The sequence below is a fragment of the Lissotriton helveticus genome, chromosome 3_1, assembly GCF_964261635.1.
Source record: "Lissotriton helveticus chromosome 3_1, aLisHel1.1, whole genome shotgun sequence".
Classification (NCBI taxonomy): Eukaryota; Metazoa; Chordata; class Amphibia; order Caudata; family Salamandridae; genus Lissotriton; species Lissotriton helveticus.
Window position 1 is genome coordinate 1,198,110,553 of NC_136061.1, and position 14,216 is coordinate 1,198,124,768.

At 45.6% G+C, this 14,216-nt stretch overlaps 1 protein-coding gene across 1 annotated transcript in view; it reads right to left on the reverse strand.

Moving 5' to 3' along the window:
- Nucleotides 1–14,216, reverse strand: part of UBASH3B (ubiquitin associated and SH3 domain containing B) — a 764,382-nt gene that overhangs the window by 161,602 nt on the left and 588,564 nt on the right. Inside the window, exon 11 of the mRNA XM_078681838.1 lies at nucleotides 184–328. Within this exon, the coding sequence (XP_078537964.1) occupies nucleotides 184–328 (145 nt within the window). The remainder of the gene's footprint in view (nucleotides 1–183; nucleotides 329–14,216) is intronic.

The following is a 14,216-nucleotide window of genomic DNA, read 5'->3' on the forward strand; positions in this document are numbered from 1 at the left end:
TCCAAATCTAGGAAGTTGAAACTTTATGTGTGTATTTATGAGCAACGAAGTAAAATAAGACTGTTTGTGAAGGCAAAATCCATGTGTAGCGAGAAAATATTTGATTTATTAATAAAACTATAACTTTTTTTACATTGCTTCTTTTGATGCAAAAATTGCATTTCGGAAATAATTACTTTTTACCTGTATGTTGTATCAACACTTAAATTTGCTGCAGTTAGCTCTGCTGGGGATAGCCAGGCAGGCAGTGTAGTCCCCGAGACCCATTTCGTCCACTCAAATAAACCAGGTTCTACGCGAATCCTCATTGAATTTTCCAGCTGTAAGCCTTGAAGGAAAGACATTGGTATGAAATAAGGATCACGTTCCAGTGAAATATGATAAACGGCATTTGTTGTGAGAGCGATTTAAATTACTAGACAAAAAATGTAAAGTACTATTACATGACAATGGTATTAATGATCCATGAATTAACTTATTGAAAGAAAGCTGGCCTTGTGTTGATGGTTGTATTTCAGAATAACGAGAACAGAATTATTGTCCTATGAAATTATTGTAGCCAAAATATCAACAACTCCAGTATCATGAAGGTAGGTATATACAAGTAAGTAATGCTTTATTATTCTTAACTACACATTCTATGTATATATATATATATATTTCCCAACAATTTCCTGATGAAGATTAAATGACACGCACTCACAGGCTGCTTAGTTCCCAAATCTTCTTGTTTAATTCATTTGGCAAAAGGTACACGGAGACAACTGACGCGTTTCGCTATACCAGATAGCTTGATCACGGTACTTATCATAGGACAATTTCTGACATGTAGCAGTAATTTCACAGTATATGTGTTAGAATGTCCTTGCAAACTACGTTATGTAGGAAGCACTGTATGTATGGTCAAGAAACGAGTTCAAGAACATCTAAGAGCCATTACCAATATTGACCCACACTATCCCATTGCCCGTCATTTCCATGAAAAACACCAGTCCAACAACTCCCTTCTCAGGTACTATGCAATCGAACAGATTCATGTAGGCAAGAGAGTGGGGAATAGGGAACTTGCATTGAGAAAGAAATAATCTAAGTGGATAATGGAGCTCGAGACTAGATTCCCGGGTGGACAAAATTTGGATGAAGAATTAGCAACCCACCTCCATGAGAATTTAATTCAGTTTGTGCAAATTAGTAACTGTATGCAGCAAATGTGGTATGATCTTGTTTTTAATGCATTGATTTTAATTTGTCTTTTTCTGTCTGATTGTCTTTTAGGAGGGAAGGAAGGGACCCGACACTTTCACTTTTTTGAATGCACATGTGCTCCCTACCCTTTTTTTCATGGAGATGGACACTGCACTTCGTTTAAGATACGAAACTGTTTCTGTAAATTGAGCACTTTTCTTGGTTAATATTTTTGTCACGTAATATCTGGGTTGTTTTGGGTGGGCACGATTTAGAGGCCTCCATCTACTAGCCATTGGGCTTTTCAGTTACCTATACATCTACAGTCATTAGGAAAGGGTTTTTTATGGGCACTAGTCTGCTTGAAATGTTCGAGATGATGATCACTGAAGGAAGGCACAGGCCCGTTTTCACTTTTTACCATCAGCCAGCCTGCCCTGTTGGGCTCTGCATGTGATCCTTCGCACTTCTCCCACTTTCCAGTCCGACATCTTTGAGGGTGGTTATCTCTAAGGTTCTTGCAGAATTCTTGCAATTTAGAGACATACTTAACCACATTAATACGTGAATCGATATTTCTCGCTGTTAATGTCCTGTTCATTATGTTTAGATTCCATGTACAAATCCTAATGGTGCAAAAAGGAATTACTGTAATGTTTTTACAATTCAAGCCATCTGGTTACAACAGTGAATTAGTTGAGTCTTGTCCAAAATGTAAATACATATCGTTTATTGCTACCTCATGATGCACTTTAACCATTCTAAGATGTCAGACACTTTTGACGTCAGATACAGGAACTACGTGCCTCTTCTATGTCTATTACCTATGTAAGCACGTCCCGACTATACTGTAATCTTGTGTAATCTTGTGTGATCAAGACACTTGGTAGTGTTGAAGCGCGTAACGGTATATTTACTGAGATAGCCAACATGGGTGTCAAAGGGGCAATTTCAGTGGATTTTTATATAGATGACGGTCAATCTAAGCTATCAAGATCAGAGAGGGCAGAGAACCTATTTGCAAGCAGATATGAAGGGGTAATTGAAAATTGCTGCTCGGAGTTTGGTCTGTAAAAGAAGCCAAGAGGCAATGTCCAAATATTTGTAGGTAGGGAGCAATTAATCTCCTTTGCCATCAAGTGTTGGTCGTCGAAAATGAATAACAATGCAATCTCCCTCAATGGTCTTTTCTGACGGTCCAACCCAACCAACGCTACATACCATTATGATATCATTTGTGTTAAACCTCCTATACCCTTTATGTTTAGCCAGCCAGTCAATACTTTTATTCCGTAGTTGGTCCCAAGACTCAGATTTATTCTTTTCTAATGGGGGCACCCCTGTGAGAATCAGGCCATACGGACAGGCTGCTGGCGGTAAATTTAAAACATCTTTAGTTGACTCAGCATACCCGCTAGCATTGTTACTAACAATATTGGCGTAAGCTATAGGAAGAGCTTGGTCGACAATTTGGCTAGATGGATGAAGTGTGGTGGTTAAGGCTAAGTTTTGGGTATTAACAGAGTCGGGTGAGGTTTAAGGGGGATGTAATCTTTAAATTTACGACAGGTGTCACAAGAGACAAGAGGCTGTGAGGAGGTTATAGTCCCCTGTTGATCTTTAGGATCTTTCGGAATTCCATCACTCAAGATCTGTTTTTTATAAGTGCTAACCTGTAAAGATGAGTGCTTGGATGCCTTATTGGGCGAATTTAACTTATTAGTTAAAGATTCTATTTTGTTTGGTTTTTTTTGTAACTTTTTATTATTTGAAACACAAAGGAACAAAACATCAAACAAACAAACAAGGCAGTACAATATGAATACAGACATTAGATATGTGCCCGAGGAGGACGGGAGACACATGTTAACAGGAGAAGAAAATTCTTTGAATACAGATGAGGGGAGGGAGGCACAGGCAGAGTTGCATAAGAACAGTACAGCATTTCACAGCTGGAAGGGATGTAGGTCAGGGTGACTGAGGAGGACTCTGGGAGGCGGTGAGCGGGGGTGTACAAATATCTGCACGGTATGTGTTCCAAGGAGTCCAAATCTTCCCCCATTTTCGGGGTCTGCCTCTTGCAATATACACTGTTTTCTCTCGAAACATGCACCAGTCCAGACTCTCTTTCCAAGCAGTCACTGTAGGCGGTCTCGGGGATCCCCACAACTGGGCAATATCTCTCTTCGCAACCATATTGGCCAAGGTTACCCACCGAAGCTGTGACACGTCATATTCATTCGGACCCCATACATTCAATAAGCATTGCCGGGCTTCCGGCATCATAACAACACCCGTGACATCATCCATAATCTCATGTATACGTTACCAGAATCGCACCACCTCAGGGCATTCCCAAAGGATGTGAAGATAGGTGCCAAGGAGACCACACCCACGCCGACACATGCCATCTGTAGAAAAACCCATATGAATTAGACGGGGGCCAGTGACATAGATTCTGTGGAGGATCTTGAGTTGGACCAGACGTAGGCGGGCCGGAATCGCCACCTCCTTGGGAGAGGAGATCGCGGACTGCCAATCCTCAGCATCTAGTTCAATACCATCAGCAATCCAGGCCTCACGAAGGCGATCAAGCAGACCCAATCTATGATTAATAATTTTTTTGTAGAACAGTGAGATAGTGCTATCCGGCACATAGCCGTCTAGTATACGGTCTTCGAGGGGGGAGGAATCCGGACCAGCACTACCCACTGGCAACACAGAATTCAGAGCATGACGCACCTGGATGTAACAAAATCTCTCCCTGTCACTCAGCTTATACTCTGTTTGCAGACCTTTCCTTTAACCCAGAGATCACGCACTTTACTTATACCGATCACGTCCCACTTATCAAATCCCTTCGTCCTCCAGAGGCTACCCAACTTCGCAGAGGCACAGAGCGGTGTGGCACCCGTTAATTTATCACTCCAGCCCATAGCCGCCGATGCGCTATGCCATACTCGCACAGTTATAGCGGTAGGTCCCGTGAGTTGTGAACGGGAGGGTCCCGAATAAAGTGCCCTATAGTAATCACCCCCCGAGAGCAGCCATTTGTCCATTTCAAATGCTGGGTTCAACGCCGGGCCATACATCCCGTGGTTGATAGCCGCAAGGTGGGAAGCCCAATAATACCTACGAATAACCTGGAGCGCTATACCGCCAATATACCAGGGGAGTGTCAATTTCGGAAGAGCTATACGCGAACGTCCGTCCCATATTAGTTGCCTCTGTAACGATTCTATTTCCCGAAAATACGTCGACGGGATGACATCAGGACTATTCTGGAGGGCATATAGGAACCGAGGTAGGGACATCATCTTAAAAAGGGCCGCAGGCCCTAGTGGAGACAACGGTAATTTACGCCAACGCGCTACATCGAAGCGTAGCCGCTGAAGTGGGGGAAGCAAATTACGTTCGTAGCGAACCGCCGGATCCATAGAGATAAACACACCCAGGTACTTAAAGCCAGATTGCGACAGCTGGATGGGACAGCCCCGTGGTAAATGAGGGACATCACCCGCGAGTACATAAATGCAGGGCTTCGACCAATTAATGATGAGGCCCGAGTTCTTCCCAAAGGAGGTAAGTACGTCAAACAACACATTAAGCGATTTTTGGGGAGAGGTAAGATACAATAAAATATCATCCGCGTATAAGGAAATGCGATCCTCAAATTCCGGCGTCCAGCGTATACCCTTCAGCGAGGGCTCCCACCGCAGCCAAGCAGCAAGAGGCTCCAACGCCAGAGCAAAAAGGAGCGGGGACAACGGACAGCCCTGTCGCGTGCCCCTACCTCGAGTAAAAGGCACGGAGACGCGGCCATTAACCACCACCTGGGCAAGTGGTGTTTCATACAGGAGTTTGACCCAACCAATAAAACCGGCGCCGAAACCAAACTTGGCGAGTACCGCCCAGAGATAAGACCACTCGATTGTATCAAAGGCCATTGTGGCGTCCAAGGACGCCAAGATGGCCGGTTCACGCAGAGTCGGGGCCCTCGCGAGAACACCATGCAGACGTCATAAATTTAGTGCAGTGTTACGGTGCGGGATAAAACCGGATTGATCCGGATGAATCAAGTCGCCGATAACCGTAATCAAATGATTAGCAAGCAACTTGGCGAGGATCTTGGGCTCCGCATTTAAGAGCGAAATGAGTCTATAAGACGAGCAACGATCCCGCGGTTTACCCTCCTTATGGATCACCACAATGGTCGCAAGACGCTGATCTCTATGGAGGGAGCCATTGTCTCGCGCAGCCAAAAACATAGCACGTAGATGAGGAGCTAAAGTATCAGGGCGTAACTTATACAGTTCCACAGGAAGGCCATTGGGACCCAGAGCCTTGCCAGAGCGAAGGGAGTGCAGCGCGAGAGCCACTTCATCCACCGAGGGCGTGGCATCCAGGCAATCACGCTCCGAGTCGGACAAACACGGGAGCGCTATGTCCCGAAGCAACAAGTGCGAATCCCCTTCAGGCCTGTAGGACACCGAAGTATATACCTCTCGAAAATACTCAGCAAAGCATTCAACAATGTCAACTGGATCAGTTACACTCACACCATCACACGTTTCAATCACCAGAACCACTCGATTCGCTCTCTCCCTTCTGTCCAGCCAGGCAATCAATTTCCCTGCTTTATCACCCACGTCATAGAGCCGTCCCTGCTGTTCCCTACTCATCGTCTTTGCCGCATCAGTAACCAAAGTTTTATATTCTAGTTGTTTAAGGCGGAGGACATGTAAGGCTTCTCGAGATACCCCCCGCTCCAATGCAGTCTCCAGGTCTGTGATTTCAGTTTCGAGCTGAACAACTGCCTCGTTCTTACATTTCTTAGCACACCCCACCAAAGACAATGCCTGTCCCCTGATCACAGTCTTAAAAGCTTCCCACAACGAGACAGGTGATGATACAGAACCAACATTTTCAGCAAAATACAAATCAAATGATTTAATCAATTCAGTGCGCGTCTTGGGGTTGAGAAGATACCATGGGTTAATCGGAGCCACCCTGCCTTCGGCCCCGATGCTAAGATTAAAATGAAACCAAATAGGGGAATGGTCCGATATGCCCCGGGCCAGGTGTCTAACCTCTCCAATCGAGGGGGACAGTGCCACCGGTATCAGGATGTAATCTAATCGAGAAAGACTGCCATAAGCTCCCGAGTGGAAAGTAAACTGTGTTTGCTCTGGGTGCATTAGTCTCCAACAGTCTATGAGGCCCAGGGTTTCCAGCAAGTCGCCTAACCAGGATTGTGCAGAAGGAAGATCTCTTGGGGATAGCGATCGATCCTGCCAGAAACGACGGAGTTAAAATCACCACCCAGTATCAAAACACCCTCGGGGAGACCCAGAACCATCCGCCCCAGGTCCGTAAATGTCGTGGATTGTAAGCCCGGGGGGACATAAACTGACACCAACAAGATTGGCTTTCCCTCCCACCGCCCGACTAGTGCAACATATCGACCCCTGGCATCGAGGATCATATCATCAACTTCGAGGGGGAGGGAAACCTTAAGCAAAATACCCACTCCTCTAGAACTAGACGTAAATCCCGAATGGGCAGCCAGACGATAACCCCTTCTATTAAGAGCCTGACAAGTGTTCCCTATCAAATGCGTCTCTTGTAACAGTACGACATCAGGCGAAAGGTGCCGCAACAGCTGCATAACCACCCCTCTCTTTATGCGATCACCCAACCCATTCACATTCCAGCATAATACCTTCAACCCTCTACCCCCATCCAAATCCAAAATGAACTCCCATCGCAAAACGAGCATCACACAAACGTCAATGATAATGAAAGTACCTTGCCTTGAAAAAGAAAAAACAAACAATCCCTGAACTTGTCCCTCCCTCCCCCCAAGATTCCCAACACAACTTCCCCCCACCCTGCACCCCTGCACCGACTCAAAAGCCACCCCAATTTGCAGTGTGCCTGTCGCCCTAGCAAAGACAAACATGAACTAATCTACACAAAGAAAACCCCAGAGGAGGAAAGGGTCCCGCCATCCCCGCTACCTCCGAGGATACGAATGGAATGATCAAAGAAAGTCAGTGAAACTCCGGCTGATCACGCTGAAAATGGTTTCGGACACAGTCACCATAGTCATTCTTGGTCCATCAGTCCCCCTTCCGCACCACCAGCATGCTCTTGGCCAGCGCGGCGTGTCGGCAAAGTGTCCAACCAATCACTCACTTCCTCAGGCCCGACAAAGAAAAATGTTCGATTGTCGTACTCAACACGTAGTCGGGCCGGGAATAACATAGCATATTTTAGTTCCATGTCCCTTAGTCGCCTTTTCACACCTTGAAATCCCATACGTTGTTTCTGGACCGACTGAGAAAAGTCTAGATAAAAATTCACAGCAGCGTTTTCGAACTGCGTAGGGCCGCTTGTCCGTGCCGCCTGCAAAATGGCGTCGCGATCTCTAAAATTGAAGATCCGTGCAATAATAGGACGGGGAGGGGAACCAGGCTTCGCTTGTCCCCCTGGCACTCTGTGCGCACGTTCGATGGCAAAAAATTTGCTTAGGCCCTTAGGAGCCAGATGATTTAGAATGAGGTCCTCCACTCGAAGATCAATGGCGAGTGGACTAGATTCTTCCGGGACCCCAATAATACGCACGTTATTGCGCCGCGCACTGCCTTCAAAATCCTCCAAGCGACAAGCAAAAAAGTCATTGGCAGATCTTAAGTTGCGCACTTCCATTTGCAAGTCGGACACGTCCGTGGTGAGGCTGGATGTCTTCAGGTCTAATGACTTCACTTTCTCATTCGTCTTGGCTAAGTCAGTGCGAATGAGGTTGACATCGATAGCCACCGTGTCCAACTTCAGAGCCAGGGCTTCATATTGTTGGCCAATAGAGGATTGTATCCCAGCAATGGCGCCCATCACGTCTTGTAGTGTTAAGTCCGCCAACACAGCAGGATCATCGACAACCTCCTCCCGGGTCTTAGGTGCGCCACCGGGGGATCCTTTAGAAAGCGTATAGCGATCCATGACGTTCGTCTGGGTAGAACCTCCCCGGATGGTGGTCTTAACCTTCCGTTTCTCACCCTCAGGTTTGCCCGTCATGGCGAGTCGGGTGCCCCGGAGGGAGGCTTGGGATCTGGTCCAAATGGCTCCGTAAAAGTCACACACGGGAACACAGGAGACCAAGTTGAGCCAAGTGGAGACCACAGCCAAACAGTCGTCTGCTCGAAACTCAATGAGTTGGCATCAGTCCGATCAACAGACACACCGCATATATGAGGCAGTGCGCCGGAGAAACGAAACCGAAAGTGAAGTGAGGCCGAGGGCCGATCTCCTCGAGCCGTTGTTGTTGAATTACGACCCGGGCACTGCCACCACTCAAGGTCCAGGCTGGTCCGTGGAGAAGGCCGCAAAGTTCAAGACGGCAAAGCTCGGGGACCCTGCGTCCGATTTCGATCGAAAAACCTGCTAGTACATCAGCCGGGTTGTGTCTTCAATGATCTTCCATCAGATCAGGATATTGGACAGGATAAATGCGGGAGGCAGCGAGGGTCCTCGGGAGCCCTGTGCTCACGCGGCCATCACGGATGCGCGCAAAGCTCCTCCTCCCTAGTTAAAGATTCTAAACGGTCTAAACGCTTCCATAAAGTAGCAAAATTCTTATCTAAGAGCGCTTTAACTCCATCATACATTGAATCTATGATAATATCAATGGCAGTATCCCCAAGTGTAAGATTAGAAAAAGGTGTCGGTGTAGATTCAGTTTGAGTATATGCAGAGTAATTTAATGTCTCTGAAGGTGTTAGATCAACCGAGGCGCTAGCTGATACTAAGTCGGCTGGAGCTGTCGAACCCTGGATCCATGTAGTTAACGCAGTGCGTTGGGAATTCGAACGTGGAGGTTGTTTCCGTTTAGAACAAACCAGCTTAGCTGATTTCCTTTTCCTTGTTGCCCTGGAAACTTCTGGGGTCGGGGATACATTCACAATTGCTGATACAAGAGTGTCCCTAGAGCAACCCATAGATGCAAAATCCTCCATTGCCCCAATATGTCCAATGTCCTCGATTCCCCAGCGCCCAGTACGCTTTCTCGGGCTGGTAAATGTAAACTATGATCAACTTGTGTGGGCAACATTGGTTGAGAGTCACTGTTATCAGTATTCTCAGTTTGTAGAGGAAGATGGGATTTTGTTAGGCCCAGGGACAGGCGCCTCTCAGTTAGCCCGATTTCAGTGCTGACAATGCTAACTGCTCTCTCCAGCATACTATCTATGGAAGTGGTGTTGCGCAGTGCTGGAGTAAAGTTGCGTTTGCCCATGACGTTAGCAGCCCCAGACATGGAACTAGTATAATGCCCCACTCACCACTGCAAGGCACGGCTGATATGGGATGTCAGTAGGGTGGCCCAGCCCGGCCTCTTCCGGGCCCCTGACAGGCACAGATGGGCCCGCCCTTAGCCTGGGCTGCGGGAGGCTGAAGGTGGTTTTATGCACCTCCGGCGCGCTGTGCTACGTTGCTGCGGTCGCAGGGGTGAGTGGGAGATGCAGTCCGGCGATTCTCCGCTCACCGTTCCCCCTCACGGCAGATAGGTTCCCTCAACGCTGGCCGTTGCCCTCACGGAGATGGTGAGAGGATGTTTGTCCCCCCTCGCTGCTGCTGGTATGTGAATATTTACTATTCACCCTCCAATCTGAAAGTGTTTGACCTTGGAGTGGTTTATTTTTCTATTCCCACTCCAACATAAAGTAAAAGTAGGGAAACTGTTGGTCTTTTGAGGCATCTGATTTACTATTCCCACTCATAAATTTGTTAACTGAAGCATTTAAATATATACAATATGTCATGCATATTTACCATATTACATTTATTAATTAAACATAAAACAAATTCAATTCATTTTGACAAATTCACATTTTATATTACAATTAAAAAATGTAAATGTTAAAAGTATTTTAAATTAAAACACTTACACTTCAATCTCAACAGCCCTAGAAATGGAACACTGACAATGCAAATGAATTACAATTCATAATAATATAACATTTAGAAATTATAAATATTAAAATAATGATTAAATACATACTTACAACTAAAAACAATATAGAATTAACACAATTTAATAATCAAATACACTGATTATCCAATCATCAATTAATTCAAATCAAAACATAATTAAAATAACAATCAATTAACTAATTTATATGAATAAAAATTAAAAAAATGTCATTACATAAATGTAATTATAAATAATAAACAAATTACATTTTAGTAATCTTCCCATCATAGTCCCTTACAAACCAACGACCCTCAGCTAAATTAACAAATTCTAATGAAAATAAAATGAAATATCATATACTAAAACAGAATAAGCACAAATATTATTATAATACTAATAGCTTACAGTACTAAAATAAGTAGTATCTATGAAACTAATTAAAAACAATATTTTATACAAATACATGACATAAAACAATATTATATACAATGATGTTACATTTTGTTATGTTCTGTGATCTCGATTTGTAGAGCATGGCTTATTACCCGAATGGATATCCAGGCACTGAAGTAGATATGTTGAGGGGGGTATTTAGTTGGGAAGCCAGGTCTTCAGCTTCTTGCAGAATTCAAGAAGCAAGAAGGCGGCCCTAATGTGAAGTGGGAGGGCAGTTCACATTTTGGGTACAATGTGGGAAAAGACAAGGCCTCTGGTCATGTTTTAGCGGATGCGGGTGGGTGTGTGCGCGAGGGAACGTGAGGCAGAACACAGGTGTCTGTTGGGTTGGTGGTAGTGCAAGTGACTGTTGAGGTATGCAGGTCCTTTGTTGTGCAGAGTTGTGTGTGTCCATGTGTGTGAAGGAGTTAGAATTGGCAGCATTTGTGAAAAGGTAGGCTGGCAAGTAAATCGAAAAGGGTGGCCCCAGGGTGGCTCTTCCTCATGCTGCTGTGCGCCGAACCGGCTCAGGATGGGCCAACCCTTGACTCAGGCTTGATCCAGGCGCACCCCATACCACTGTAGTGGGACTGTAGCGCGGATTTCAACCGTAAGGAATATTCAGCACAGCTGCTCTTGGCCTGGAGGAGTATGGTACTAGAATTCCTCAGCGGTGGTAATAGCACACCTGTGGCTCTACCCCACGTGCACGTAGATCAAATGGCCAGCTTCAATGACCGCTTCCTTTCTCCCAGAAGTAACAGGAGGCTCCCCTTCCAGCAACCGGCCTGACAAAAGCTCACTCTTCCCCAGATGAATGTAAGCAGTTGTTTTCTTTATTGTTTTTGGTATCACTTTGACTTGGTATGGGAGTAGGGAGATGGGTCGGGAGTTGCTCAGTGTGCTGGATTTGGCCGAAGGCTTCTTGAGGAGGGCCAAGACTGCTGTATGTTTCCAGTCTTCTATGAAGGTGTGTGTTTTGATTGAGGTGTTGATGATTTGGGTGAGGCTTTTGCTGATAAGGGGTCCTTCCATGATGAAGTTGTGATAGGGGCATGGGTCTGTAGGAGTCCACAATGGACTGTTATCATGATTTCCTTGGTATCTTCCTCAGTGAATGTTCACCAGTTGGTTGGGTGGGTGTCATGGTTGGTGATGAGCCGGTTGGTGATGACATCCTTCTTTTTTTATGTTTCTGTAGAGCTTTTTAATTTTGCAGTGAAAGGAGTTAGAGAGGTTGTCACATAGCTCCTGAGAGGGAATGACTTGAGGCTGATTGTGGCCTCTGGGGTGGTGAACTCCTAGATGATGGAGAAGATCTTTTTGCCGTTGATTGAGCTAGCCTCAATCCTTTTAGTGAGGGCTCTTCTCTTGGTGTCTCTCAGGAGGTGGTGGTAGTGCCTAGGTGCTGCTTTGTAGGTAGATCCACTGTTGGCTTTGTGGATGGAGCTCCATTTTCTTACCAACTGTTTGTAGCATCTTTCGGATTCCCGTTGTTCATCTGTGTACCAGGTGGCATGTCTTTTGGTCCTAAGGTGTTTTTGAATTTTGATAGGCGAAAGTGCATCTGCGCAGGTTTCTAACCATTTGTTGAAACTGGAGTAGTGTTGGGTGGATTTGTGTTGAGGGTATTGTACCAGTTAGCTTCTGTTATTTTGTTACAGTTCCGTCTGGCAGGGGTGATGCTGGAGGGTGCTATGACTTGTGGTGTGATTATTTGGAATCCTATGATGGAGTGGTCAGTCCTGGCGAGCGGTGATGCGGAGATGTATCTAATGTTGTTCCTGAAGGCCTTGGATATAATGGTGAGGGGAATGATGAGGTCTGAGAGGAGGCTGCTGAAGTTTGTTCATGGTCCTTGTCATCTGTAGACCAGGGTGCCTTACAGAGTGAAACTGTTGTTTGTTTGGAGACTGACGTGCATGTGTTCCATGAAGGGTGTGTCTGGCTCTGTGGAAGTGGCACATTTGATGGCGTTCCTGAAGATGATTAAGAGTCCGCCTCCTGGTTTGTGGATACTGTCTTGTTGTGCAATCTTGTATACTGGTGGGATGGCCATGGCAATGCTGGGAGATGACTAAGGGTTCAGCAACGTTTCCATACAAAATAGGAGATCTGGTGCATTTTCGTTGAGGGGATCCCAGATTTCGATGGAGGACTTCCTGAGAGAGCAGGTGTTGAGAGCGCATGCATGCAAGTGTTTGTTGAGAGATCAGTGTGGCGTGGGGTGGGGTGTTTGACCGGCTTGGTGGGGTGGAAGGATGATTGTGTAGAGAATGGGTAGATGGGACACTGTGGTTGAAGCGGCAGAAAGGGCAGGAGAATTGCACTACCGTGCTTTGTGGAGCAGTGCAGCAGCACAGGGATGATCAGCATCCAGGGTTGAGCTCAGGGCGGGTGGCTGCTTTTTAGCGATGGGAGCTAGACAGACCAGGGGTCATCGTGCTGGGTACAAATGGGATGCAGATGGGCTTGGCTTAAGCAGCGTGCCTGCTGGTGTGCAGTGACATCCATTAAGTAGGTACTGGGAGTCGGGTAGAGCATGTGAGGTGAAGGGCAGAGCTAGGAAGGGCAGGAAGTAAACACAGGAAGAAGAAAGAAGATGTGGAACAGCAGGTAAGCAGCGGGGTAGGTGAGAGGTGGAAAAAGCACAGGGAGGGGCTTGGGGGGATCTATGGGGTCCTGAAGCGGCAAGTGGGAAGGAAAAAAGAGTGAAGATTGAAAAGGTTGAAAAGATTGAAGGGTTGAAAAATTGAAAAAGAGCACAAGTGTAGAAAAATGCAAACTAGTTCAGAGGGCAAAGAGTAGAAACGTGCAGAAAAAGGCACATGAGTGAAGGTGCAGAAAAAGGTGCAAGAGCTGAAAGTGCAGAAAAAGTTACACAAGTGGAGATGCAGAAAAAGGCACAAGAGTGGAAAGTGCAAAAAAGGAATAAGAGTGGAAAGTGCAGAAAAAGGCACAAGAGTTGAAAGTGCAGAAAAAGGCACAAGAGTTGGAAGTGCAGAAAAAGTCACAGGCATGGAAAGTGCAGAAAAAGGCACAAGAGTGGAAAAGGATAGAAGGAACAGGGAGAAGAAAGGCACAAGTGAGAAGTGGAGGGATAGAGAGCAGAGAGAGGAGGCTACAGGAGGAGCAAGGCGGGGCCTGAAGGCACAAGGCCGGGTCTGAGAGGGCCTAGACTGGTCCCAGGAAAGTGGAGGGGGTAGCTGGGCCTAAAAAGAGGTGTTAAAAACCTACAAAAATGATATTCTTAACTTTGATATTAAGTTGCACAATACGTTTGACATTGCGATACTCTGGCCATGATATTTGTGGCCCAATGTATTTTTGATTCAATATGCTGCGTTGTTATATTCTTTTAAAGAGCAATACTAGGACCACAGCACATCAGAGATTCAAATCAAATCAAATCAAAAATAGCTTTATTCGATTGTTAAAAAAGCAATCATAAAAGCATACATGTTAAAAATTAATCATATTTCAATTCATTTTACAGAATCACCAAATTATAAAAAAGCAGCACGTAAAAACATACAGTCAGTCAGTCAGTTCAAACTTTATTGCGGTTGGGTCAAACCATAAAAGTACATTTGATTACACAAATTACAATTTCAAATTATTGCAT